General features: G+C 40.2%; 1 protein-coding gene across 1 annotated transcript in view; it reads right to left on the bottom strand.

Moving 5' to 3' along the window:
- TNS3 (tensin 3) overlaps positions 1–24819 on the bottom strand; it is a 122791-nt gene that overhangs the window by 28722 nt on the left and 69250 nt on the right. Inside the window, exons 13-15 of the mRNA XM_066323113.1 lie at positions 23908–24083; positions 23449–23566; positions 23262–23345 (exon numbers count right to left, since the gene is read on the bottom strand). Coding sequence (XP_066179210.1) covers positions 23262–23345; positions 23449–23566; positions 23908–24083 — 378 coding nt within the window. The remainder of the gene's footprint in view (positions 1–23261; positions 23346–23448; positions 23567–23907; positions 24084–24819) is intronic.

Below are 24819 nucleotides of genomic sequence, written 5' to 3'. Positions count from 1 at the left end.
ATATCAACTCATATTTTAATCCACTAAACATGTTGAAACAAAGAAGAAAAAGGAACCCGCCCCTCTCCCCCCCTAAAAAAAAACACTTAACCCACACCATGGTCCATATAAAAGATAGGTAAAAATGTTTTCTTGCAGCAGCTGAAGGGCAGAATCACCTCACACCTTTGGAACAACGATCCAACAACAGCAGGGAAGTAAAAGCAGTCATTTCACTACCATACCTTGTATTTTAGTAGGTTCTCATACATTTCAAACTTTGTAGACCTTTTCATGAGAAGGTGATAGTTAATGTGGATTGTATCAGCTTGAAAACTCAAGTCAAGATCCTCAGCTACATCTTTTGGGGAAAGAGAGCTTTAACTCAGTGTTCTGCTTCCAAAACGCTGAGCTCATCCCCTCACAGCTATCTGAGGCTAGCATAAAAGCTGAATGGAAAGAGAAAATAAACACCGCTCTAAAGTAAGCCAAAGTAATGGTTCACTTGAGCCAGTTAACAAACCAACACTTTTCCAAGTCTATTTGCACTGTAAGATTCTTACAGATTATACATATTTCCTTTCACTCCCTTGCTTTTCCAAATACAAAGGTGCTAGATTTAGTAAGAGAGACCAAAACTCCATCTTGCTTTCAGTCAAAGTATTAAATTTACTGAAATTCTAAATTTTAAACATGTTACCTTCTCCTTTCATTTTCACAAAAATACAGTGAACCAAATTCTTCCCACATATTAAACCCACCAATTTTGGTCACACTGCTCCTTCCTTTTCACAGAATATGTAAAAACCAATAAAGGATGCTTAAAGTCTTGTCTTTTATAACTTCAGATACCAGGGAATGGATTAACTTTATTGTGTCTTTTGCACAGTACATGCTCCCCTATTCAACATCAGTAGTTCCACTCCTCATTTAGAAGAAACACATGTCATGTACGAACATGGAGACACTTGGGGCTTCCACACTTCCCAAAACCCCACTAGTACCAAGCAGAGAAAATGTAACAGGATTTTTCATGCCTGTGAAGTAAAAGACAAAATTAGTACTGCCTGGAGGTTATGGTAATGCCTATTTGAGTGGACCATCTCTCTTTGCAAATAATCAGTCAGGCTGAAATTGGGGCAAGTCATTAAGACAGTGGCTCTAGCATCCAAGTATTAACCACTCTGCACAAAAAAAGGTCAGCTTCAGTTGCTTCATCTGAGAAGAATCTCAGTGGAATATGTATTATATGCTTAGGTATTACAGAACATACAACAGCGGAGTGGCTGACTATCTCAGAAATAAAACAGCACATCTGGAAAGGCAGTAAAGTATTTCTCAGAGACACTTATTTGGTGGAAAAAACCCCCATATTCACCAGTTAGAACCCAAACTGCTAGTAATTAAATGTAATGTACACTACAGTACTGAAGGTTTGTAACTTCATCCACAGTAATTTACTGTGTGCATTTAGAAAGCATTTACGGTGTTTTGAGAGCCTTTCAAATGTATTCAGAATTAAAAAAAAAAAAATCATTCTTGCCTTGTGCCCTAAAGAGAGCTGTAAATCACCCATGGCACCCCTTGAGGAGACATCCTTTGCACAGCAGTCCTCCCCAGCAAGCACCGGGTGAGGAAGGCTGGCACTTCACCACCGTCAGGAGAGACTGGCCTGCAGGCAAGATGCCTGACAAAAGTGGGCGTGTATTGCTACATTCCTGCGTCCTGCAACTTCCAGCTCCCACAACAGCCTGCCAGTAACAGCCAAATGCAGCATCTGAAGCTATGCCAGATATCAGTTTATCTCCGGCAACCATAGGCTGACACAATTAACTGCACCTACCCTCTGCCCATCGATCAGAACCAAAAAGATGATTTAGCAGACAACACTTGGCCCCACCCTAAGGCCCTAAAGCCTCTACTACATGGCTTCTTTTCTGAGAAAATAACTAGACCGTTTTAAAGGTAACTTGGTGTCATACATTCATTCAAACGCCAGAATACAAATAACTCCTATTTGCCGAACAGAATTAACAATCCAGCATCTTCAAAGCAGTAAAATCCCTATTACGACTTTCTGAAAGGCTTTCTTATACTAATTCATTTCTTTCTCCCAAGCAGTACCAGGGGAAAAAATGAAACTTCCCCGAGGACTAAAGCAATCAGTTTTCATGTACTTTAAAAGATCTTGCAGATGCTGCACTACTTAAGCAAGCTTTGCTATCTTAGGAATGCAAATCAGCTGCAGAGGCATGTCCTCAAGACTTCCATGTAACATAAACATGTAACATAAAATGTGACATTTATTAAAACACTTCTTAAGAGAGAATCACTATCAGTACACAATGCACAAACAAGAGAACCCTATTCTGTCTCTACGTACAGCATATCATTCAGTGGTCAAAAAAGAAAATCAAATAAAACAATTAGAACACAATTATTAACGTGTCCAGCACTTAACACAGCAAATTAGTAAAATGGCTTTAGACAGACAATTCCATTCTTACCATGGTTTATCTCATATTGGAATTTCAGACACTCACATTGCTGAATGTGACAATTTACATCAAACTGTAAAATTAAATTGCAATCGTTTTAGAGAAGGAAAAAAAACTATGAAACATGCAAATATACGGTACCTCCCAATAAACAGTAATACTTTTTCAGTCAGAATGCACTGAAAGACCAAGTGTCTTCCAAGAAAAGAGTAAAATATCAGCCTTGTGCACCAAACTTCATTATCTATTAAAATTGTTTGAAATGTTGGAGATGCAGGTCTAAGACATCTGTGCTGAACTGAAAAGTGCCACTCATCTACTGCCAGGTACACTGCAAAGCCAAAGGAAAGGAGGCAAGGGTGAAGGTAGAGGGGACAAACTGAGAGAAAGAAGGGACAGGCCTCAGGCCTGACTTTCTGACACTTCTGAGAGGCAAGCACAAAGATTCTATGACATTTTCTATTTTGTGTTTTGACCCCATAGACTTTTCTTCCCAAGGTGAAAGAGAGGGAAAGGAGGAGTTTAAACTCCCCTTTTCCTGTCTCACTCCAGTTCCCTGGTGCCACAAGGAACCAGAGAGGTCCTAATACAGCTTTTGATGTCTGAGGCATACTTGCCTCATAGAAGAAATGGAAGCAATCAAACTGATGTTTGGACCTTCTATCAAAATTCTCACTTAGGTCCTGTTCTTCTGCTCTAAGAAAAAATCTGCCTAAATGTGACAATCTTCCATCTGTCATCTTTTCTAGTCAATTGCCTGCAACGAAAAGTTGAACCCAGCTCACTGCTGCCTGAATAACAAAAGCAAGGACTGCTTTTTGATTTTCAAGTAGTGTACCTAAACCATTTTATTTTAAAACCAGAAAAACCCTGACTTTTCAAAGGCTGCTTTTAATAACCTGGAACTGAAACTGATAAAAACAAATTCAGTTCTGTTTATCTTCAGTATTACAAAACACACAACTGAGAAGTGAAGCTCTTGCATTTTTTTCCTTGATCTGTCTCTCGAGAACTGTGATTCAATAACTCTCCTTTTAGGGTTGCAGTCCTTACCCAAGCATATGCTGCTACTGCCTGAATAGAAAAATTGTTTGCAGTAAGGCAGTAGGAACCAGCCTCTTTATTCTGGTGCATCCTGTATACTGTATCATGTTGGCTGCTCTAAGACTCTGTTGTATCTTCATGGAGAATTCACACCTAAAGTAAGAAAGTGAGAGTGTTTTACACGTATTACAGAAATACACTTCGTCTTGGATGCACAAATTAGATGAACTACCCTTCCAGTGCTAATGGCACAATAAAGTGTTTTTCTCATTAAGCAAGAAAGCAGAAAAATTATGCCATATTCCTCATTCAGGAAAGATTTGTGCTTACAAAATCTTACGCCTTTTATGTTTTTGAAAAGAAATTTAGTGCTGCTATAACATTACTAAGAACTCCTCAGGGGAGGAAAAAGACTCAGCCTGGACAAATTTTTTCTAGGTAGACAGAAATAATGTATACTCCAGGCAGCCCTCATGTTTTCTACTTTGAAAAAGACCCACCACGACACACACACGCACAAAAAAATTACAAGGCTTCCTCGGCAGAAAAGCGAGCAGACAAAACTCTCGAACCCTGCCTCATGCCCTCAATCACTCCTCAGCGATTGCAGAAAACTCTCATACTGAGGGAACTCCTTGTCTGCAAACCTTCTCAGTTTCTGCGTAGACTCACGACGTCGTTACGTGACTGCAAAGGCGTAACTCTTCCCGGCACACGCAATTTCTGCAGCGCTGGCCGCAGCAGGCCTCAGGCGCCGCCAGCGGGGCGGCCCGGTGCCGCTGCCTGGGGCCGCTTCGCCTCAGCTCTCGCCGCCCGCCCCTTTTCCCGGGGTCACGCTTCGCTGCCGCTGCGGCCACCGGCCAAACACAAGCGCAATCCACAGAGTGAGTTTTCAGACTTAGGAACGCGCACAAAATGGGGGCGCAGGGAACCACAAACCTACCTATGGAAGCCATCGTGACAGCTCCTGTCGCACGGGGCTGTGTGAAATCGTCCCTCGCTCCCTCCGTGCCGCACGCTGCCTGCGGTTCACCGAGTCGAGGCAGCCGAGCGCGCCGCCCCTCCACGCAGAGACTGGGGAAAAGCTATTTTCCCGCATTTGCCAGCACTCTCCGCTCGCCCTCGCGTGTTAGAACTTCATCGTAAAGTGTCTTCGGGGAGAGAAGCACAGGCTCGCTTTTCTCAATACAGCCACCCAGATGAAGAATAGCCAGAGTTCACTTCATCCAGGCAGAAAGTAATTCCCCGATGGTTGTTAGATTAGGCTTCCCGCTCGCTCTTCAGTTCGACTGCTCATTCAGCGTATGCCTGCCGTGCTGACTCCACCTCATTCGCGTTCGACTCGTTCCCCCCGCTTGTCCCCGCCCGGTCACAGCCTCCTCCAAGGCGAGGGCCGCTCCCCGCGGGTCCCTGCGCTCCGCGGCGCCGCGGGGGCGGACAGCGAGTGTCCGGGACACGGCCCGGCACGGCCGGGGCTGGGGCTGGGGTGGTGGGGTGTTTGGTTGATTTGGGGGAGGGCGTTTTGAGTGTTGGGGACCGGGTGTTACTGTTCTTCCCCCACCACTTCGTTTGACCTCACTTGTTTCTTTCAGAGAGATGCAAGACACGGAACCGAAAACTGTCCATTAGTGCTTTTTAACGCTGACCAAAGCCCAGCTACTCTATTACACCAAACTAGCTCGACACTCTCGGATAAATTTAGTATCAAGAGCTCTGAATAAAGTTTTACTCGCTTCCCAGGATCACAAAACACGTGTAGCCTTACTGTGTTGCATTGAACATCCCCCTAGCATTGTTCTGAGCAGGTTTTATTTACAGGTCAGGAAAACGAGTGGAAACACTGCAGCTCCACAATGAGCAGCACATTTCCTTTTCAGATTGTTCTTCAGTGCCCAGGACACTGTATTTTCTGAAAGGGTAACTGCAGGAAGTTACTAGATCTAGACAGAAACAAATACAACCACTTAAAACTTTCCATAATGAATTATTCTATTGCTTTCAAATTTCTACCGGCACCATGTTTTGAATGCATGTACAAAACTGTTCTGATAATATTAAAATACACAAGCTGGCTTGGTTATAGAGATGAGTACTGGTAAACTAGCATTTTGCTTTCTTCCGCAGATGATAATGTAAATCAAACTATTCCTTTATAAGAATATTCATTCTTTCCACTGTCTTCCTTCATAGCAGCTGCTCTTATTAAACATGTTGCATAAAGATTGCACTCAGAAGAACCAAATAGCAAACAAAGGTTAGTTGTGATATACACCATATTATCAGGAAAAAAGAAGGGAAAATCCTTGCCACAAGGTCAGAAGAGGTTATTATGCAGCAGTTCAGAACTGACATCAGTTACTTAGATTAATTTATTATACAACTACACTTTATGGCAGAGCCAGATGCAGTCAAGCAGAGTCTTCACACTCCCGTAAATAATAATGATTAGAGAAAATTTCTCACCACAGAAAGCATCTCCATCTCTGCATAAAAAGCACTCTAATCACAGGACCTTTATGTATCTTGTTTCTTTCCTTATGTTCAAATCTTGAAAGCTTGGCTTGTTTGGCTATTTACACTTGCTGAATTAGAAGGGAACAAGAATAGAAACCTTTAACAAAGAAGGTATTAGTGGTCTGAGATGACATTTGAAGAAGTAAGTTACTAAGTAAGAAACTTACTTTCCAAAGTATTATAAGGATGTAATGTAAACAGAAATCATGTAATTGAAAGTATTAATATACTTGAGTTTTGACAGCATTTATCAAATTCACCTTGTCTTAAGATATTTTTGCAGGGATCCTTCTAACAGACTCAGTTATACCTAAGGGGCTACTTATCAAGAAAATCCCTCTGACATGGACAGTTAATAACAAATCGGTGCATAACAAAAATCTCACCTTTGCTTGTTTTCTGTCACAAATTCAAATTTCAACCAGATGAGATTTTCTTCTCCAAGAAAGAAAAAAATCTGAAATTAAAGCCAGAAGATAGAAAGGGCAAGGCTGATTGTACACAAAAGAAGAGTTAGAGAAAGAAGGAAAGGCAGCGTTTGATGTAATGGGTGAGGAACTCATCGTGTTTAGGTCAGCACAGTGTGTAAGATACTGCCATGTCAAAAGGAGAAAGTCTGTTATTTGGCAAGAAGAACTGGTTTCATGGCTCTTTCAGCCACAGCACAGCAATCAGGATCATGTCTTTCAATCTCTGCCAAGTGGTACTAGTGTACAGTTCTAGATACAGTACATAAAGATTCCTGGTTTGATCAGAACCATTACACTGCAAAATCTGTCCGAAATAGTTTAAAATGTAGGGCTTGAATTGTAACATGCATCTTTCTCCAACAAGAACCCCTGCAGCAGAGTGGCTATGCCGTGTCCTTCATTTAAATTCAGCAGACTCCACAATTTGTGAAGGAATGTAATGCATTTCCCTGCTACTCTGATGATTGACACAAATGTGGGAGTCAATGTCAAGTAGATTGTTCATTTCAGATTTTGTCCACAAGGTGCCTGAATATAAATGGCTTTGAGAAATAACATGCCTAACTCAGGCATAGAAAAACACAGATTAATTTGATTTTCTCCTCCTCTACAAGAGGGAATAAACATGAAGAGAATTAATATAGGGAGAACAGCATCTTCAAAAACAAAGATCAATATGACCTTTAGACTATAAGCAATTAAATGGACCTGAATGTGTATTTCCTCTCTGTTCCCACTAAACACTGTAAAGTGTGTCATTCTGAAACTGCAGAATATCTTTAACTTGTGAATGCAGTAGAAAAATCCTTAGACACTCAAACACAGGATCATTTTAAAACTGCAGTTTTTTTGAAAAAGTGTGCTCACAGCTCTACTTTGATTTTTGAAGCTTTCTTCTTCAGCCTTCCCTCAAACTACATGGACTACTCCAGCACATCATAGTCATTAGGTGCCATGTCATATAGTAGGAGGCCTGATCCTGAAAAAGTTGAAAAAATTTCATAGAATCATAGCAAGAGCAGTAGTTGTTCCCATGGTTTTTTGTTAATTTAACCTTTTCCAGACAAAGTGACTAATGACATCTCAAAAATGCATGCTATGCACATGCACTGCAAACAAGCAACCTCAGGTATGTGTAAAAACAAACACATCTGCCAGGCTGCCTGCTCATCCAACCCTGTATTTCTATTAAATTGTTTTTAAGTTTCTGTCAATGGCTTATTGTTTCCATCTTCAAAAAGAAGCAAATATTAGTGATGGATTTCTCAGCTTCAGATTCTTTTCGTTTTTAAAATATGTGTAAGATATTATTAATCTATATTTCAATGAATTTTTACCAAGATAGTTATTTATCAAATGACTTATTTAGTTGGGGAAATGCATTACCTTTTCCTGTGAAAAGGGAGAAAAAGAGAAACCAAACTCTCTAAAACAGAATACTTTAAAAACCTCTCAAGTAATCACTTTTTCACTTTCTTGGCATGAAAAAAAGAAAGAGGAAAAAACCAAAACCAAACCAACACCACTCACCAGTGTATTAACAGGGGTGTATTTCAAATGTAACTGAAGAGGCACATATGCTTTGAGACCATGATCAAGTAACAACATTGAAGTATTGTATAAACACATTTTCCTATGTAGTATTTGATTATATAAACAACTTTTTTTGGCCTTTGGAACATAGAATTATACAGCTTATTTTATTTCCTGAATTCTAGAATTTTTATGTTCTCACAGATACTCGCAAACACAACAAGAAACTGTGTTCAACAACCCTTGGAAATGGCATCGTTTTTTTAACTAATAAATGCATATTCCAAGTATAGTCAGTTATCTTGGATGGAAAGTATTAAAGAAAAAAAAAAAAAAAGCCAAACTGACAAAAAAAAAAAAAATAAACACCAGATAATGCTACTGGTTTCTCTCAAGAGAAGATGCCTTTGGACTAGAGCTACAGGAAGGATGTAAGCTGCAGGCCACACAATTAAACTTTCAGATGTATTGGTTCCTGAATGGAAACTGCAACCGGCAATAATGTGTCTCGTGTCTTATGCAAAACTTCAAGATTCTTCTCCATTACTAAATCCTTTTGGAATAAGGCAGTTGTTTCATTTTCAGTTCACAGTGGTATGAAAAGTTAGTCAAGACAAAACAAGTAACAGACAAACTGGATTAAAGTGTGGTGCCCCAAATAAGGGAAGCACTTACAGGGTGGGTGGGTTCTTGATGAAGAACCTATCAGCAGTTTTTGACGTACCATTGATGACATATAACATGAAAAGACTTTAAAGAGATGTCTCGAGCTAGAAACCTTATTTCCTAAGAATTCTTGTAGGAAAACTTTTGTCACAGGATCTGCCATTCCTTTAATGTAGTTCCACATTTGAATTCAGGACAAAATGAGTGAGTGATAAAGTAGAGAGCCTCTTTCTGTATTTAGGGTCTCTACCACTTGTGTACTCATTTCCCTGTGAGAAAACCTAATTCACATTTGCTGTTTTAGGCAGAAGACTCCATGTAACTTTTCAGAAGTGTCTTGGTTCAAATGGATAATGCAGGCAAGTGCCAAGGGACCTCTGAGAGGGCCATTTTTAGGGGAAAAGTCTCAGTTCTCTGATTTACATATCTATCAACACTTTGCCCACGTGGAATTAAAAGTCATCCATTAAAATAAACAAACAAACAAAAAAAGCAATGTAAATTCTTGTACAGAAAATTAAACACACAGTATAAAACAAAGTATTTTGAAATCACTATCTGATTCTTTCTCCAAAGAAATTTTTACAGGGCAGGATATGGTTTAAGGCCCATTCTGATCTATGATCACAATGCTTCTGTCTAGATGCAAATCCTGCTACAAAAGCAATGGGGGTAGGAAGCGGATACAGTGAATAGTTTGACAATATCTCTTCGATGTAATGTCTGAAGAACCTATCTTCTCTTTTTTTTCCTTCAAATTCTTCAGTATTATAGATAAGCTGCACATGGAATTATATACACGTGCAGTAGATTATGCATTCTGCAACCACAATATTTTCCATGACCATTTGTAGCACATGAATTTTTCTCATGTTCAATGTGATGTTCAACATGTAGGTCACAGCCGACCATGTCCCTTTGCAGAAGTTCAACTTAGAGCTGTAAGAACAATTCAATTCATTACATGTGAAATATCTTTGTCTTGACGTAAGCATCAGATTTGAAAAATTATTAAATCTGTGATCACATACAACACTGGTTACAAAACAAAATGTATTCATGTTCCAGAATATTTTATCAACCTAGAGTATACAAAACCAGTGGAAAAGAGAGTATATTTTAGAGAATGAGTTTTCTTATGAAAATCCAGTAACAAGAGTGGCCTATTTTGTTAGCTTTAATGTATCAGCTAAAGAAAACACACAATATTGTCCCACTGGTTTACCATCACATATTCTATGGCATGACTTGGCACACCCTAGCTTTTTATATTCAGTTATGTATAATTGCATTCCTTTCTCCTCTGAATCAATGGCATATTAGAAGGTTTCCCAAGTGGCTAAAATATGTAAAGATGTTTTTAAGTTTTATGTAGAAACATGTAACAGCTGTAAACAAAACCTGTCCAGCTACCTAAATGGATTAATTTTCATTTAATTTAATCTCTAAAGCTTTGGGAAGTTAAGTAGTGTAGACTGGGAGAGTTCCTCCCATGGAAATCTTAGCCAAACTGAGTAGGGGGAAAAAAAAAGAGCTCAATTACAGCTGGTTACCAAATAGTTCAGTTGTAGACACTTTTACTGTAAGGATTTTGGTTAATACCACTCAGTAAAGAGTGGCAGGCAGCATAGACTACAAGTATTTTAAGTTATTTTCAGTTTCAATTTTATTCTTCTGTTACAAGATATTTTCCACCATTCAGATTGATATAAACTAAATTAAATGGTTAAGCTTTTCAGCACATGAGATGGAATATTATTACTTTTGCTGTGAATTTGGACTACCAGAGTGAAGTCACTGGTAATAAGCGTTGCTTATTTCTCTGCAGGCCAAACATTTCCATGATTGTATTTGAAAGATATGTTAAGAACTGTATTATAATCAGTGGCACAAAGGGAAGGTGATCTGTGAGAATGAAGACTTGAAAACATATCAAGTCATCTCCAATGTTCCTGCAATAAAACCTTTGTATAAAGATTAGTTTTGCTGAGTTGAATGTCTCAATGAATGTAACCCAGAGATTGAAAAGTGTGATAGATCATAGTACATTATATTGACTTCAGTGCTTGTAACAACCAAGAAGTGGTCTCTGAATGTGGGAATACACAAGTCTGAGAGTAAGACAGACTTAATTAGCATAACTAGTCTAGTGACTAGGATGCCATGGCAAGGACAAACAGAACTTTGAGCTTATGAGAAGATGGGATTAAAACCTGCTTAAGAGAAAACATTCAATCAACCCTCCACGATAAAGATGTTGTATAATGCATGAGTTGCTTGTATGATCTTCTAACATAATTATTGTCGTAGGAATTATTAACCTCACTGAAATGGTATATAAGACTTGGAAAACCTGAGTAAAATCGAATTCTGATCATGAATCAGTCTTCCCGTCTCTCCATCAATCGCCAATAATTAGTGCTCAGTGTGACTGGAGAAGAACTGTCTATGTGACAGCAATCGGCGATGCCCCTGGAACTGATCGTGACGGTGAAAGAACCATGTTTGGGCCCACAATCCCTGTACGCTGCGACATGACAGGTGAGCCAGGGGAACTAAAAATATGGGACAGGGAATGTCCACTGAAAGAGACGTCTATGAAACCATGCTACGCCTCCTAAGCAAGCATGGATCCCCCATCCCCAAGAGAGACCTTAAGTCACTTCTACGATGGGTGTCACGCATATTTCCCGATACCACTGCTTCCTCTATTTTTACTCTCTGCTACTGGGACAAGGTCGGTGTAAAACTCTATGACCTGTCTACGCTGCCTGGCCATGAGCCAGAGCTTTGCCTGCTCCCTGCTTGGAGGGCGGTCATGGACATGATTAAAAAAGAGGGGGGAAGTGAGGTAACCTGTGAGGCAACCGCAGAGACGGTCACTGCAGCCGCGGTTAACCCTGATCGGCCCAGGTCCCACGCTCCCTTTCCCGTCCGCACCCCCTCCTCGACGAAAGCCAGGGATAGAGCACAGACGCCACCTGTAGCCTTGCCGCTATCCCACCAGCGACTGCAGAGCCGCCAAACGTTAATTGATTATGTGGACAGTGACTCTAGTAGCAACAGAAAGTCTTTTGACCCCAGCCCCGAAAAAGATCTGGACCTATTCCCTCCAAATATGCATAACAATTGGTTACGGATAAAAAAGAAAGCCCTTAAGGACAGAGACTTTGAAACTGCGGCAAAAATCTTTGTAGCCCCCATGCAACAAGGTAGGGGAATCTTCAATGGGAGCCCTTAGGCCACTCAGAAATTAAGGAACTGCGCCGTACAGCGACAGAATACGGTTTGGGATCCCCTTACTTCAGTAATTTACTAAGAGCAACCTTCACTACCCACCTGATGACTCCTCATGATGTTAAATTCTTGGCAAACCTTTTGCTCGCCCCAACGCAATATGCAATTTTCATTGCACAATGGAAAAAAAGACTGGAAAACTTAATTTTAACATATGCAAGGCATGCAACCCAAGCCCTGGCTGCCTTAACTGTTGACCAATTGGCTGGCGACGGGGCGCATACCGATCCTAATGGCCAGGCTGTCTTACCGAGGGAAGCCCTGGAGGGAATCACTGAGGCAGCCAGGCATGCATTTCTCAAAGTGCCTGATGCCAAAACCCCGCAACAATCCTTCATAAATATTAAGCAAGCTCCACAAGAACCCTATATGCAGTTTGTGGACAGACGGAAACAAACTCTGGAAAGACAAATTGATAATGATCAAGCCAAGGAAGTTGTACTACTGAAACTTTCTGTTGAAAATGCTAATGAGGATTGCAAATGTCTTTTAAATACTTTGCCTCCAGAACCAGACCCCACATTGCTACAAATGATTGAGGCTTGCAATCGTCTGAGGACATTGCAGCAGACAACAGCAGTTACTTACCAAGCCGTGGGGCAAGGTATAGCTGATGCCTTTGCCGCTTTAAAAATATTGCCCGGAAAGCAGTCGGTTTGTTTCGGCTGCGGGGAGCCCGGGCACATGAAAAAAGACTGCCGAAAGGCGCAAAAAGCAAAAACACCGAATGTATGCCCTCGCTGCCAGAAGGGTCCTCACTTTGCTAATTCCTGTCGCTCTATATTTCACAAAAATGGCCAGCCTTTGCAGGGAAACTCATCTCGCAGCGCGGGATGGTGATGCGTGAAGACACAAGTTCCACAGCCTTCCCAGGCACAGCTGCCAGAACTAACCTTCATCTTCCAGCCAGCCCAGCCCCTGCCACACGGACCATCGCAGAACTACGGGCAGCCACTCCAGGAAGCACCGGGTTGGACATACCAACCAGTAACACAGTAATGTTAACCAACAGCTCTGTATTTTGTCTCCCCACAGGGATTTGTCGCAGGACTTTGCCGCAGGGCTACCATGCTTTGCTCTTAAGTAGATCTTCTACCTCAGTAACAGGTCTATTTGTTTTGCCAAGAGTCATTGACTATGATACAGTTGAGGAAATAAAAATTATGGCTTGGACTCCACAGCGCCCCTGTGTGATCCCCGCAGGCAGCAAAATTGCTCAGCTTGTACTTTTCCAGATAGCCCCATTGTCCGCACCCCGGATAGCTACAGAGAGGAGGGGTGGGTTTGGTTTCACAGGGGTGCCACAGATTTTCTGGACACAACGTATCACTTCTCAGCATCCCACATGCCAATGCAAAGTGTCTCTGAAAGGCAAGGAGTTAATTTTAATCGGACTTATTGATACCGGCGCAGACATTGGTCTTATCTCTCGAAGTCAATGGCCTAATGATTGGCCACTAATGCCGGTCCCCCAAGTCCTTTCAGGGGTGGGTGGGAACAGTCAAAGCTATCAGAGCCAATACTTGGTGCAAATTACAGGACCTGAGAGGAGAGTAGCTACCATCGGACCCTTTGTGGTTTCAGCTCCCCTAATCTTGTGGGGGAGAGATGTTTTATCACAATGAGGAATTTTTATGCAATCAAATTTTGCATAAGGGTCATTGGTGCGCACGACACCCCCAAACTAACCTGGAAAACCTCCAATCCCGTTTGGGTGGATCAATGGCCCGTGTCATTAGAAAAACTGCGCGTATTACAGGAACTTGTACAAGAACAGCTAAAAAAGGGACATATAATCCCATCAAATAGTCCCTGGAATTCACCCGTGTTAATAATTAAAAAGCGGTCTGGGGGTGAAGACTATTGCATGACTTGAGGAAAATAAATGAGGCAATTGAGGGAATGGGGTCTCTACAACCGGGGCTCCCTTCTCCTTCTATGATCCCTAGAAATTGGCATCTAATAGTGATTGATTTAAAGGATTGCTTTTTTGATATACCGCTGCATCCAGATGATGCACCCAAATTTTGCTTTTCTGTGCCAAGCATTAATATGCAGGCCCCGCTTGATCGATATCATTGGTTAGTACTGCCTCAAGGATTGCGAGACAGTGCGACCATATGCCAGTGGTATGTGGCAAAAATTCTGAGTCCAGTACGGGAAAAATGCCTGATGTTCTGTTGTATCATTATATGGATGATATCCTCATCTCTGCAGAAACTGTGGTTCGTGTGGAGGAAGCAATGCGAGCGGTCTGCCAGGCTGTTACATCAGCGAGCCTGGCCATTGCTTCTGAAAGGGTTCAAAAGACATCCCCCTGGAAATATTTGGGTAGGCGAATAAGCATGCATTCTATTTCGGCACAACCCTTGCAAATTTCAACTGAAATTGAAACTTTACATGATGCACAGAAACTGCTGGGAATGATAAATTGGGTTCGTCCGCTGCTTGGGATTTCAAATGCAGATTTAGAGCCATTGTTTGCCCTCTTAGGGGGAGAGCCCGACCTTTTATCACCTAGGCATTTAAACAAAGAAGCACAGATTGCGCTTCAAAAAGTGGCTGATGCTATCTCAGAGGCAATCAGCCCGTTGGGTTCCTGAATTACCATTGTGGTTAATCGTTCTGAACCCCAGCAAGCAACCCCATGCTTTAATATTTCAGTGGGACTCAGAAAAAGCAGTCCCTTTACTAATCATTGAATGGGTCTTTTTGCCTAATAATATGTCCAAGACTATTTCCATGCAGGATGAACTTATGGCCAAGTTAATTATCAAGGCTCGTCAAAGGCTGACCTCCTTGGCTGGGAAAAATTTTGATTGTATCTTTCTGCCTCTCACTATGTTTTATTTGAATTGGTTGCTACAGATGTCTGAAAAATTGCAAATTGCTTTAGCAGATTACCCAGGACAGATATCTATCCATCCACCTAAACACAAACTGTTATGTTCTTGTTTTAACTTACTCCCTAAGCCAAAGAGAAGTGAGACTCCTTTGCGAGCTATGACAATATTCACAGATGGTTCTGGGAAAACCCATAAATCAGTGATTGTATGGAAAGATTCTGAAACTGGAACCTGGCAATCTGATATTGCTGTTGTTGAAGGGTCTCCACAAATAGTGGAATTAGCCACTGTGGTCAGAGTGTTTCAGAAGTTCATTACACCTTTTAATCTGATTACTGACTCCACACATGTTTCAGGTATTGTTCAAAGAGCAAAAAATTCTGTTTTGAAAAATGTTAAAAATTACACTCTTTTTTTCCTGGTTGAAACTGCTGGTTACTCTGCTAGACAAGAGGACGGCTCCGTACTTTGTTATGCATCTTAGGTCACATTCCAACCTCCCAGGTTATCTCACTAAAGGTAACGCCCAAGCAAACTTGCTAGCATTATCAGTGCAACATGTTTTACCAAACAAAATAGAGCAAGCAAGACTGAGTTATGCTTTCTTCCATCAAAATACTGAAGCCTTAATAAGACTTTTTGATTTAACTCCAGCTCAGGCCGCTAGTATCATCGCCACATGTCCCGACTGTCAGCGTTGCACCTTTCCTAATGTAAACACAAGAGTCAACCCAAGAGGTTTACAAAGCCTACAGATTTGGCAAACAGATGTAACACACTTTCCTGAATTCGGCCGCTTGAAATTTGTGCATGCGTCCATTGACACATATTCAGGTGCTCTGTTTGCCTCAGCTCACACAGGAGAGACAGCGAAGGATGTCTGTCGTCACTTTTCTGCTGCCTTTGCCTCACTAGGAATCCCCCAAGAGATTAAGACTGACAATGGACCTGCATACATTTTCCGTAGAGTTGCAGATTTTTTCTCCTTATGGGGTATCACCCACAAAAGAAGCATACCACACTCACCCACAGGACAGTCCATTATAGAGCGTGCCCATGGCACCCTCAAACACCTTCTGGTACAACAAAAGGGGGGAGCTGGAGACACCCGCGCTGAAAGGTTATGCAAAGCCCTATATGTTTTTAATTTCTTAAACTGTTCAGTGACAAACTTGAATCCTCCCATGACTAGGCATTTTGCATCATCCACATCGCTTTCCTGCAAGGAAGAACCACCAGTACTAATCTGTGACCCAGAACCTGGTAAAATCCTGGGCCCTTACCCCTTGATCACTTGGGGAAGGGGTTTTGCTTGTATCTCCTCAGAAAGAGGACCTTGCTGGATTCCTGCAAAGAATGTGAAGCCTTTGTGAGAACCTCTACCGGCAGCCGACACCACCGAGTCCACAGGAGAGGAGGAGGAGGAGGAACCCCACCCGGACTGCAGCTGATGTTCTTTTGTCTGTCTAGGAAACTGTGAACTTTGAGTTTTGTGTCTGTGACAGAGGGGCACACGTGCGGCTGCTCTTAGGAGCACGAAAGGACGAGGCAGGCCAGCAGGAGGTCAAGCAGGAAAGCTTCTACTTTATTCCTCTGACTCCATATATATCAAAATTTACAGACAGGCCAAGATTGGCTACACAGGTAGCCGCCTCTTTGACCTCGTTGGTGAACATCACCATCAATCATCTTTCTCCTCCTAGAGAGGAAGAATGTAAACAATTCTAATAATATACATAGTTTACTTGAAGCTGCTTGAGAACAAAATGCAAACAGTGAAGAACAGGCAAACTTGAGGCAACATGTGTCAGTATAAAGGGTGTGAAAACTAGAGATATTACAGAGTCCTTTTGGTGTAATTAAGGCAAACAGCCATTGAAATTTTAATTATACCAGGGCACAAGAAAAGGATAGTCCTCACCTCCCTACTCTCAGGAAGCAAATACTGAGGAAATCCAGACATAGCCATATTTGCAAACTGGAATGCAGACAAAACAATTAAGTGAGTGCCGTATGTTTGACTGATTTTTTAAAAAGAAAATACGCTAAAAGGAAACTTTTTCTCTCCACAACATATATCAAAACAAATAAGCAAAAAACGGTGGGATTGAATCAGATGCTATGCTTATTAGCATTGCTTGCCCGTGGTAGCACAGCATGGCCTGTTGATTAACCCAAAACGAATGTTTGGGTAACCCTGGCTAATGCAACCAAACAAGATACCTTATGCCTAGCCACTGCATCCCGAGAAAATCCATTTTCAACCTGTTTAGTTGGCTTGCCATTAGATGGCTGGCCAATACCAGAAGCTACTAAAAGCATTGTAGAGAGCTCAGATCCTGTTAATGCATGGGATCAGTGGACTCCTTACCTTCCTGTAACACCCTTGGAACCATAAGAATTAGAACTCCTGGGTTCTGTAAAAATGGATTTTTGTGTCAATTTTGATTACACAGGAAAAAATCAGTCTAAAGCTTGGGATGTTTCTGCCTATCATCCCATGTATAGGAATCAGACCTCTTGATGTAATTATACTTCTAGCAGCCCTTCTAAGTCCAGTAACATCCCCCTGTGGCTGCCGCCGGGAATATTCCTGGTATGTGGAGATCGGGCCTGAGCAGCAATCCCTTCACACATAAAGGGAGGTCCCTGTAGTCTGGGACGGTTAACTGTGCTAACACCTAATGCAGCCGTGATTTTACAGCACAAGAATCCCTGCAAAATAAGGCGCAACTTGCATGCATTTGATGAATACTGTAATGATGAATTGTCTTTGTGGTCAGTGACCCAGATGAACTGGGCCTCTTTACTTTTGCCAGGACTGGCTGCAAAAAGTCCTTAAGTCAATTAAATAAGGTAGCCTGCTGGCTGGCAAAACAGACGAATGCCACCAGCTCTGCTTTATCAAATTTATTAACAGATGTTGACAGTGTAAGACATGCCAGTTTACAAAACCGGGCTGCTATCGATTTTCTCCTCCTTGCTCAAGGCCATAGATGTAAGGATTTCGATGGAATGTGTTGTATGAATCTTTCTGATCACTCAGAATCTATCCATAAAAGCATTCAGCTGCTGAAGGATACTGTGTTTAAACTAAAAGTAGAATCTGGATCCTGGCTAGATAACTTGTTTAGTGGCTGGAGTTTGACACCATGGCTAAAAGATTTTTTTAGAATAAAAATGCATGTTACAATTTTAATAGTAATTATGTTAGTTATGATACCTTGTTTGCTTCAATGTGTGCAGAGACTGATTAATAAGGCTGTTAAAGGAGTGTTTTTGGTTAATACAGAAGGGGGAGATGTGGGAATACACAAGTCTGAGAGTAAGACAGACTTAATTAGCATAACTAGTCTGGTGACTAGGAAGCCATGGCAAGGACAAACAGAACTTTGAGCTTATGAGAAGATGGGATTAAAACCTGCTTAAGAGAAAACATTCAATCAACCCTCCACGATAAAGATGTTGTATAATGCATGAGTTGCTTGTATGATCTTCTAACATAATTATTGTCGTAGGAATTATTAACCTCACTGAAATGGTATATAAGACTTGGAAAACCTGAGTAAAACAGAATTCTGATCATGAATCAGTCTTCCCGTCTCTCCATCAATCACCGATACTGAACATTTATGATTTTACTTTACAGCATTCCAAATGGTCTTTCTGGAAGCCCTCATTAAGTTCATGCTGGTAGAATCCCAACAGGAGATCCAAGTAATTTCCTGCTTGCGCCTTGAAGCCTATGGAGGCTTCTTATGCAGTAGTAAATAGTGTATTTTATAATAATTAAGAAACATTAGGTGTTTAATTATAAAAATATTGTGTAGATGAACAATGTATTCAGCCACAACATAAACATGTCAAGGGCAATTGCAGGACAATGGAAAACATAACAGAAATCTGGTGTATCTGCTTTGCATTAAATCATAAATTTTCTCTCTCTACGTGTGTTTTTTATTTTTCATTGATAGCCTCAAAAAACAAACAAATGAAAAATCATTAAAATAAACAAGACATGCAAAAAACCCTAAAGATAAAAATTGCAATAGCAAAAATAAAAATCCACCTGTTTCCAGGAGGACAGAGCTTATGATAACCATCTAGATAAGTGGATGCACTTATGTTGTAAGCAAATGAACACAGAACTGGAAAAGTTCCGTGCCTATTACTTGCTTTGGACACGTATAGCTTACATAAACAGGTAAGAGGAGGAAAGAAAGACAGATATAAATGAATATTATATGAAAGCTTTTCACATTGTGGAGAAAAATTTTGCCCATCATAAACAGGGAATTTTTCCCTTTCACAAATTAGTTTCATTTTTATTCCCAAACTGACCCTCAGTTTAGAACCCTGACATCTTTAATAAAAAAATTAAGCAGTATGTATCATTTCTCTTGCAACTCAGTGACTGGAAGAAATCACAATCCTGGAATAACAGTATGAAACCACAACAGTATATAATCCTAATCAGTAATAGAATTATGCAATAACGAGGCTGTTAGGTTGTAGGTTTGCCTTCCAATACATTTATTAAACACTTATCACTCTACTGGATGATGTAATAGAGTAGCTCTGTGTTAGTCAATGAGGGGAATTTAGGGCTACAACATCTCCTTCAGATAAAAACAGAGTCTGTATGAGAAAAATTGTGGAAATATCCTAGTGTGTGGTCTTGACAAGTTCCATGATGGCATCAGGAGAAAAGCTGCCCTTTCTAAAATTTTTAGAATAGATGCAGCTCATACACAAGCTTTGAGTACAGTACATTGGCTAAGCTCCATGGAAGAGATGAAAAGGCAAGGCTTTAGACATGGTTGAAGGCTCAGAGATTCCTTATACTGGCAGCAAAGCTTTCATTCCATCATTTGCACTGCTTGAACAACACAAGTCTAGTTAGGCTGTTCAGAAAAGATGGAAAAACGTGGTATCATGTCTTCTCTTCGTCAGTACATTGATAAAGGAATACAGACAACCTTCCCTTGTTCCACAGATCCCTGCCTTCAGTTGCAAGACAGTGCCTATTTGTGAATGCAGACCTTTTGCAAACTTCTGTCTATGCTTTGACCAGGGCTGAAGAAGGGGCAGTTCTTCACATCTAGCCTCAGGGGTAGAGTGGCAGGGCAGCTAGCCAGCATTCAGTCCCCTGGCAAAGAGCTTATTACGCCTTTATTTGTTACTTCTATGTACAAAGGGACTTGAATTAGCTCTCTGCTGTCTGAGACAAAAGAGCCTTTCTAAGTTTCAAAATGGCCTACAAATAGAGCTTCAGTTCCTTCACTGATATGTGGAACTTTCTCTCCCATGGAATATACATCAGCTATTGTGATATTCCAGAGAGCTATATCTGGGTTCTATCTGGAGCAGCCCTATTTTTTGAGGGGTATTTATAAAACTAGCCAATTTATAGGCCACCAGCCAATTTATAGACCACTTAGGTTCATCTCAAGAAACAACATGTCTTTCAAAGATAATTCAGAATGTACTCTGTGGATGCTGTATTGTTTTCAAGCTATGTAAAGTGAAGAAAAGGGGCATGAAACCATGGTAGCAAGTGATCACTGGAGCAGCAGTGATGACACAAAATTGACTGCTGCATACAGACTGAGGGAAGTTAAATTTATACCTGTTTGATAAAGAACAAGGCTCTGAAAATAAATCCTGCAGGTAGGACATCGCCAATAAATGTATAGCGAGAACGAAGAGTTAGGGCATAGCTAATGTAAGGGAGACAGATACATAACACTACTAGACTGACTCTCCCCAGCAAAGTAGTTTTACCTGGAAAGAAAAATTAAGATTTCTAGGGATAACAGAGCTCCATTTTATAAGACTTTATTAAATAGAGCATCCTTAGGTAAACAGGTTAAAAATCAGATGCATTCAAGATACTAGATATACAGTTTACAATAATAATTTAAAGAAGAGAGAAATTTTAGTTTTTTATAAGTAAGGACTGGATGTCATTGCAATTCTTGACTGTAACATACAGAAGACAGTGTACTTTTTCTTTTAAAATATTTTTTCTTTTTACTTTCCTAAAAGCACAACAGAATCCCTTGATATGGTAAATGCTAATTACACTGAATGCTATTCTCCACAAGAAAAGAGAGAGGAAAGAAAACAGTAATACATCTAGATAATTGGTAACCAGGTTACAGCATCCTCACTGGTAACTTAAAAAGCAGATAAACAGCAAAGCTGAGAAACAGGACAAAGCAATTGTGATGTCAAGGGTGATCTGAACTGAGACAAAAGTGGTATTATCTTAATGGCAGAAATTAAGACTCCAGAGTCCATGACTCAAAGGCTTCACACTGTTGAAAATTTCTGAACAAGTCAGGATGTTTACTGATTTTTACCAAAATAAAGACCATGTAAGCATTTAAAAGAAGAGCTAGGCTGCAAGGGAAAGTACCAAAAATTAAGACTGTTAAGAACTCTTGGAAAGTGCACACTGTTAGAGTCACCTTTATGGCATGTGTATTAGAGCAGTCTCAACCACAGGAATAGCTGCATCACTTCCCTTCAGATTCTTGGCCTCTTCAACACACAAAACATAACACTCTTGCTATGGGCACAAAGAAGGGATTGGTAGCAGAAATAAGGAGTGCTTCTTGCCAAAGGAATCAAAAGACACAGAAGCAAGTAGATACAGTAGATATAATCAATAACTATAGTAGAAGTGAAGGGAAAAGAGAAAATTTTAAAACATTTAAAGTATGATTCTTACTTGCCTCTGACAATAGAAGTTTCTGTGCTCTGATGGGAAAGTCATCAATTAACATTTCTAAGAGATGCCTGCTAACAGGTATTTTTAACTTCATATTTTCTAGCTGACCCACCTCATACACTTTTAACCTTTAACACATTTAATGTCAAAGTACGTTATGTTTACAGCCAAAACTGAAACTGCATGGAGATGGGCACTTAACCTTTAGTATTCAGTACACCTTGAGCCTCATTTTTAAACAGGCACTCAAAGGAAGAATAGCTGAGTATCTAAAACTAGCATTTAAGAAATGACAACATTTAGAATTAAGCAGGAGAATTAAAATAGAGAAATACATTGAAAGCCAAATATTTTTCCAGGGCAAGTCTTAGCTCTTAGCAACATTATTAGAAACCATTTAACAACAAAGTGTTCAGTAGATCAACCTATGATTGATTTGATGAAGTTGTCCCCAGGAGGTTATCTGCCACTAATTACTTAGAAGTAGGGAGAACCATAAAGAGATGTCTTGAACTGAGTAGAAGATTTTTCAATAGCTATTTTTATTCTGTGTTGATATTCAATTCAAAAATTTGTTTTTGAAAACTATTAAGTGAGGTAAATTAAACATAAAGGGTTTTTTAAGTTAAAACTGAAACACTAACTATTATTGCATCCAAACCCATCATCAAATTTATTGAAAAGTCTATTATCAAGATCCTCCTGGAGAAGACAGCTTAAGCAGTAAAACTATACATAATATACATGTACTTTCATTTGAATGTCATGTAATGCATAAAATGAATGCCTGTGATTTTTATTCAGGTTTTAAATACATTAGGTGGCTTCCTGCTATGTCCAGCACTTTCTGATGCAGTCCAGAAATACTTTCTTCTTTTAAATCCTAGTGTTTTCAAATAATTTTGCACAAAAAAGGTAACAGGTAACAGTAGCTTAGCTGCTGTTTTTAGCAGCAAAGAGTTAAGGCATTGAAAATCATCCTTTATTATAAAAAAATCATAGCTACATCATATTAAATCTTTAAATATGTAATCATCTACTACCAACTACTTTCCCATAGTTGCACATTTACAAACTGTATCATGGCAAAAAAAAAAAAACCCTCCAGAACATCCATTCCTCTGCTTAAGGATGTCCTTGACTTGAGCATAGCTACTGTCAAGGTCTATTGTCAGCTTCACTTGCCTGGAAAAATGACAACATGGATATTACCTGGCGTTCCTGAGATGGAGACAAAACCTGCTTTAACTCACAAAAAACTCAAATGTCCTGACAGTAGTATTTTGGCATCATCAAATATCAGCAGAAAGATTGAGGAACATTGAGACCATGCAAACAGATAGATAGAACAAGAGCAGGATAGTCCAAACACTGAGCTGCATTTCCTCTTATTTCTGTGATGCAGCTGCCTAATTGCTCCACGCTGAATTTGCACAATGAATGTGAACATGGCACTCCCTATTGGCAGTTAAAATCTGGAAGGCATTAGATATTTCTTGGATAATTCTTCATTACTCACTTGTTTTCAGTGTGATCAAAATAGGACTGCTAAAATCCATTTCTCTGACTCGCGCATCTAAATTCACCATTTATATGTCCTATTTATAAACCACTGTTGTGCTAGTTGCCTTCATACACAGTTCATATTCACATTATTTAGGAAAGAGGAGTACCTTACCAGAAATGGTTCTGTACAGCTCAGATGGGCTGCTGACCTTTTGGCTGGAGGGAATCTGCTGATGACATAGTGGAGGTGATGTCACTAGGAGGGAGGGAAAAAGGCAGTTCCTCTTCAGTAACAGCTAAAATGTCAATAGTGCTATTAAAACAAATAAATAAATAAATAGAGATAGAAATTTTCTTACCATACGTCATCTCTGGTGACAGAGGAAAAGCTGATGTGCACGTGACAGCTTCATTTCTATTTTTTATTGTGGAGAAGATTCCCCCATCTATTTTATCTTGGTAATGTACAGCAATCATCTAAGAGAAGATACAAAAAAGCAAAATTACAGTGTGATAATTCTCACTTAACCCTTTGACAGAGTGTGGCATTCTTCATCAAATTACAGGTTTCTGTAATCAGATATAATGTGATCTACTGTTCCATCAGAGGAATTTTGGAACACTGAAAACATGCAAACAACAGAACAGACAAGAGCATCCTTAAACACCGAATTGCACTTCTGATGTAAATGCAGTTATTTGTTCATATTGCCATGATGTAACTGTCCAATTGCTTCACATTAATTTCGGACACAGAACATAAGATTTCCTACTGGCCTCTCACTTCAGTATTTATTGAAAAATTCTTGATTGTTTACCTCCTTGGTTTTCCCTCCAGCAACCCGTGATCCTGGAATTACAGCCTGGTGAGTAGCAGACTTCATCCATCCAGACTTTTTATATGATGGCTCCCCAGGAACATCATTGTCACACTGCCCAACACTTAACTTTCTGAGCCTTTTCCCTGTTGTATCATCATCTTGCATACCTGTTGCTGAAAACAGGAAGGCTGATTAAGAAACTTCTTTTTTTTTCAGTTAGAATTGTTAAAACAAACTTCATTATTGTGTCTGTAGTGATTATAATCAAGAATATTCAAACTGTTTTACAAAACCACATAGGTGGTGGAAAGATACCAGTTGAAGTTTCTTTGCTGACACTAGTTGGAAAATATTCGCAGTCCCCTTTGTTCTAGAGGAGTCAGTTAAGCAGCATGTTTCTCCTGATGCTCATTTTTGAAGCGATCACCCCCAATGTCATCGGAAGCGCAAGCCAGCAGGGGCCGCTATGGACACTCCAAAGAGAAGCCTCTCTTGCCATTTCTGACACACAGTGGCTCTTGGCAGAAAAACCATTCTGCTGTCCAGGGCTGCGTTTTCTCCCCGAGTCCCCTCCCAAAACCAGATTACTTTTAGCTAGAACAGGCCATGGCCCTTATAAACTCAGTTCACTGCACCCCCTTTGTGACACACATAGCAATCACAAAAATTAGGTATCAGCTAAACACAGAAGCTGTAATCCTTTTGAAGAACAGTACAGAAGAGTAAGCTAAACCAGTAGAACAATCCAGGATATTCAAGGATATAAAGCAGTACTTGTTTACAAAGACGTTATTAAGAGCACATAACTAGATGCAGGGGTATGATTAGCAGAATTTTATACATGTTCATCCATTCCTAACAGCAGGCACTTCCAGATTACTCTTGCAACAATTGCTTTTTCTACCCATC

This window comes from Sylvia atricapilla, chromosome 1, assembly GCF_009819655.1.
Source record: "Sylvia atricapilla isolate bSylAtr1 chromosome 1, bSylAtr1.pri, whole genome shotgun sequence".
In the NCBI taxonomy this organism is placed as follows: domain Eukaryota; kingdom Metazoa; phylum Chordata; class Aves; order Passeriformes; family Sylviidae; genus Sylvia; species Sylvia atricapilla.
Note: the sequence above shows the minus strand (reverse complement) of the source record. Positions and strands in the feature narration are given on the sequence as shown.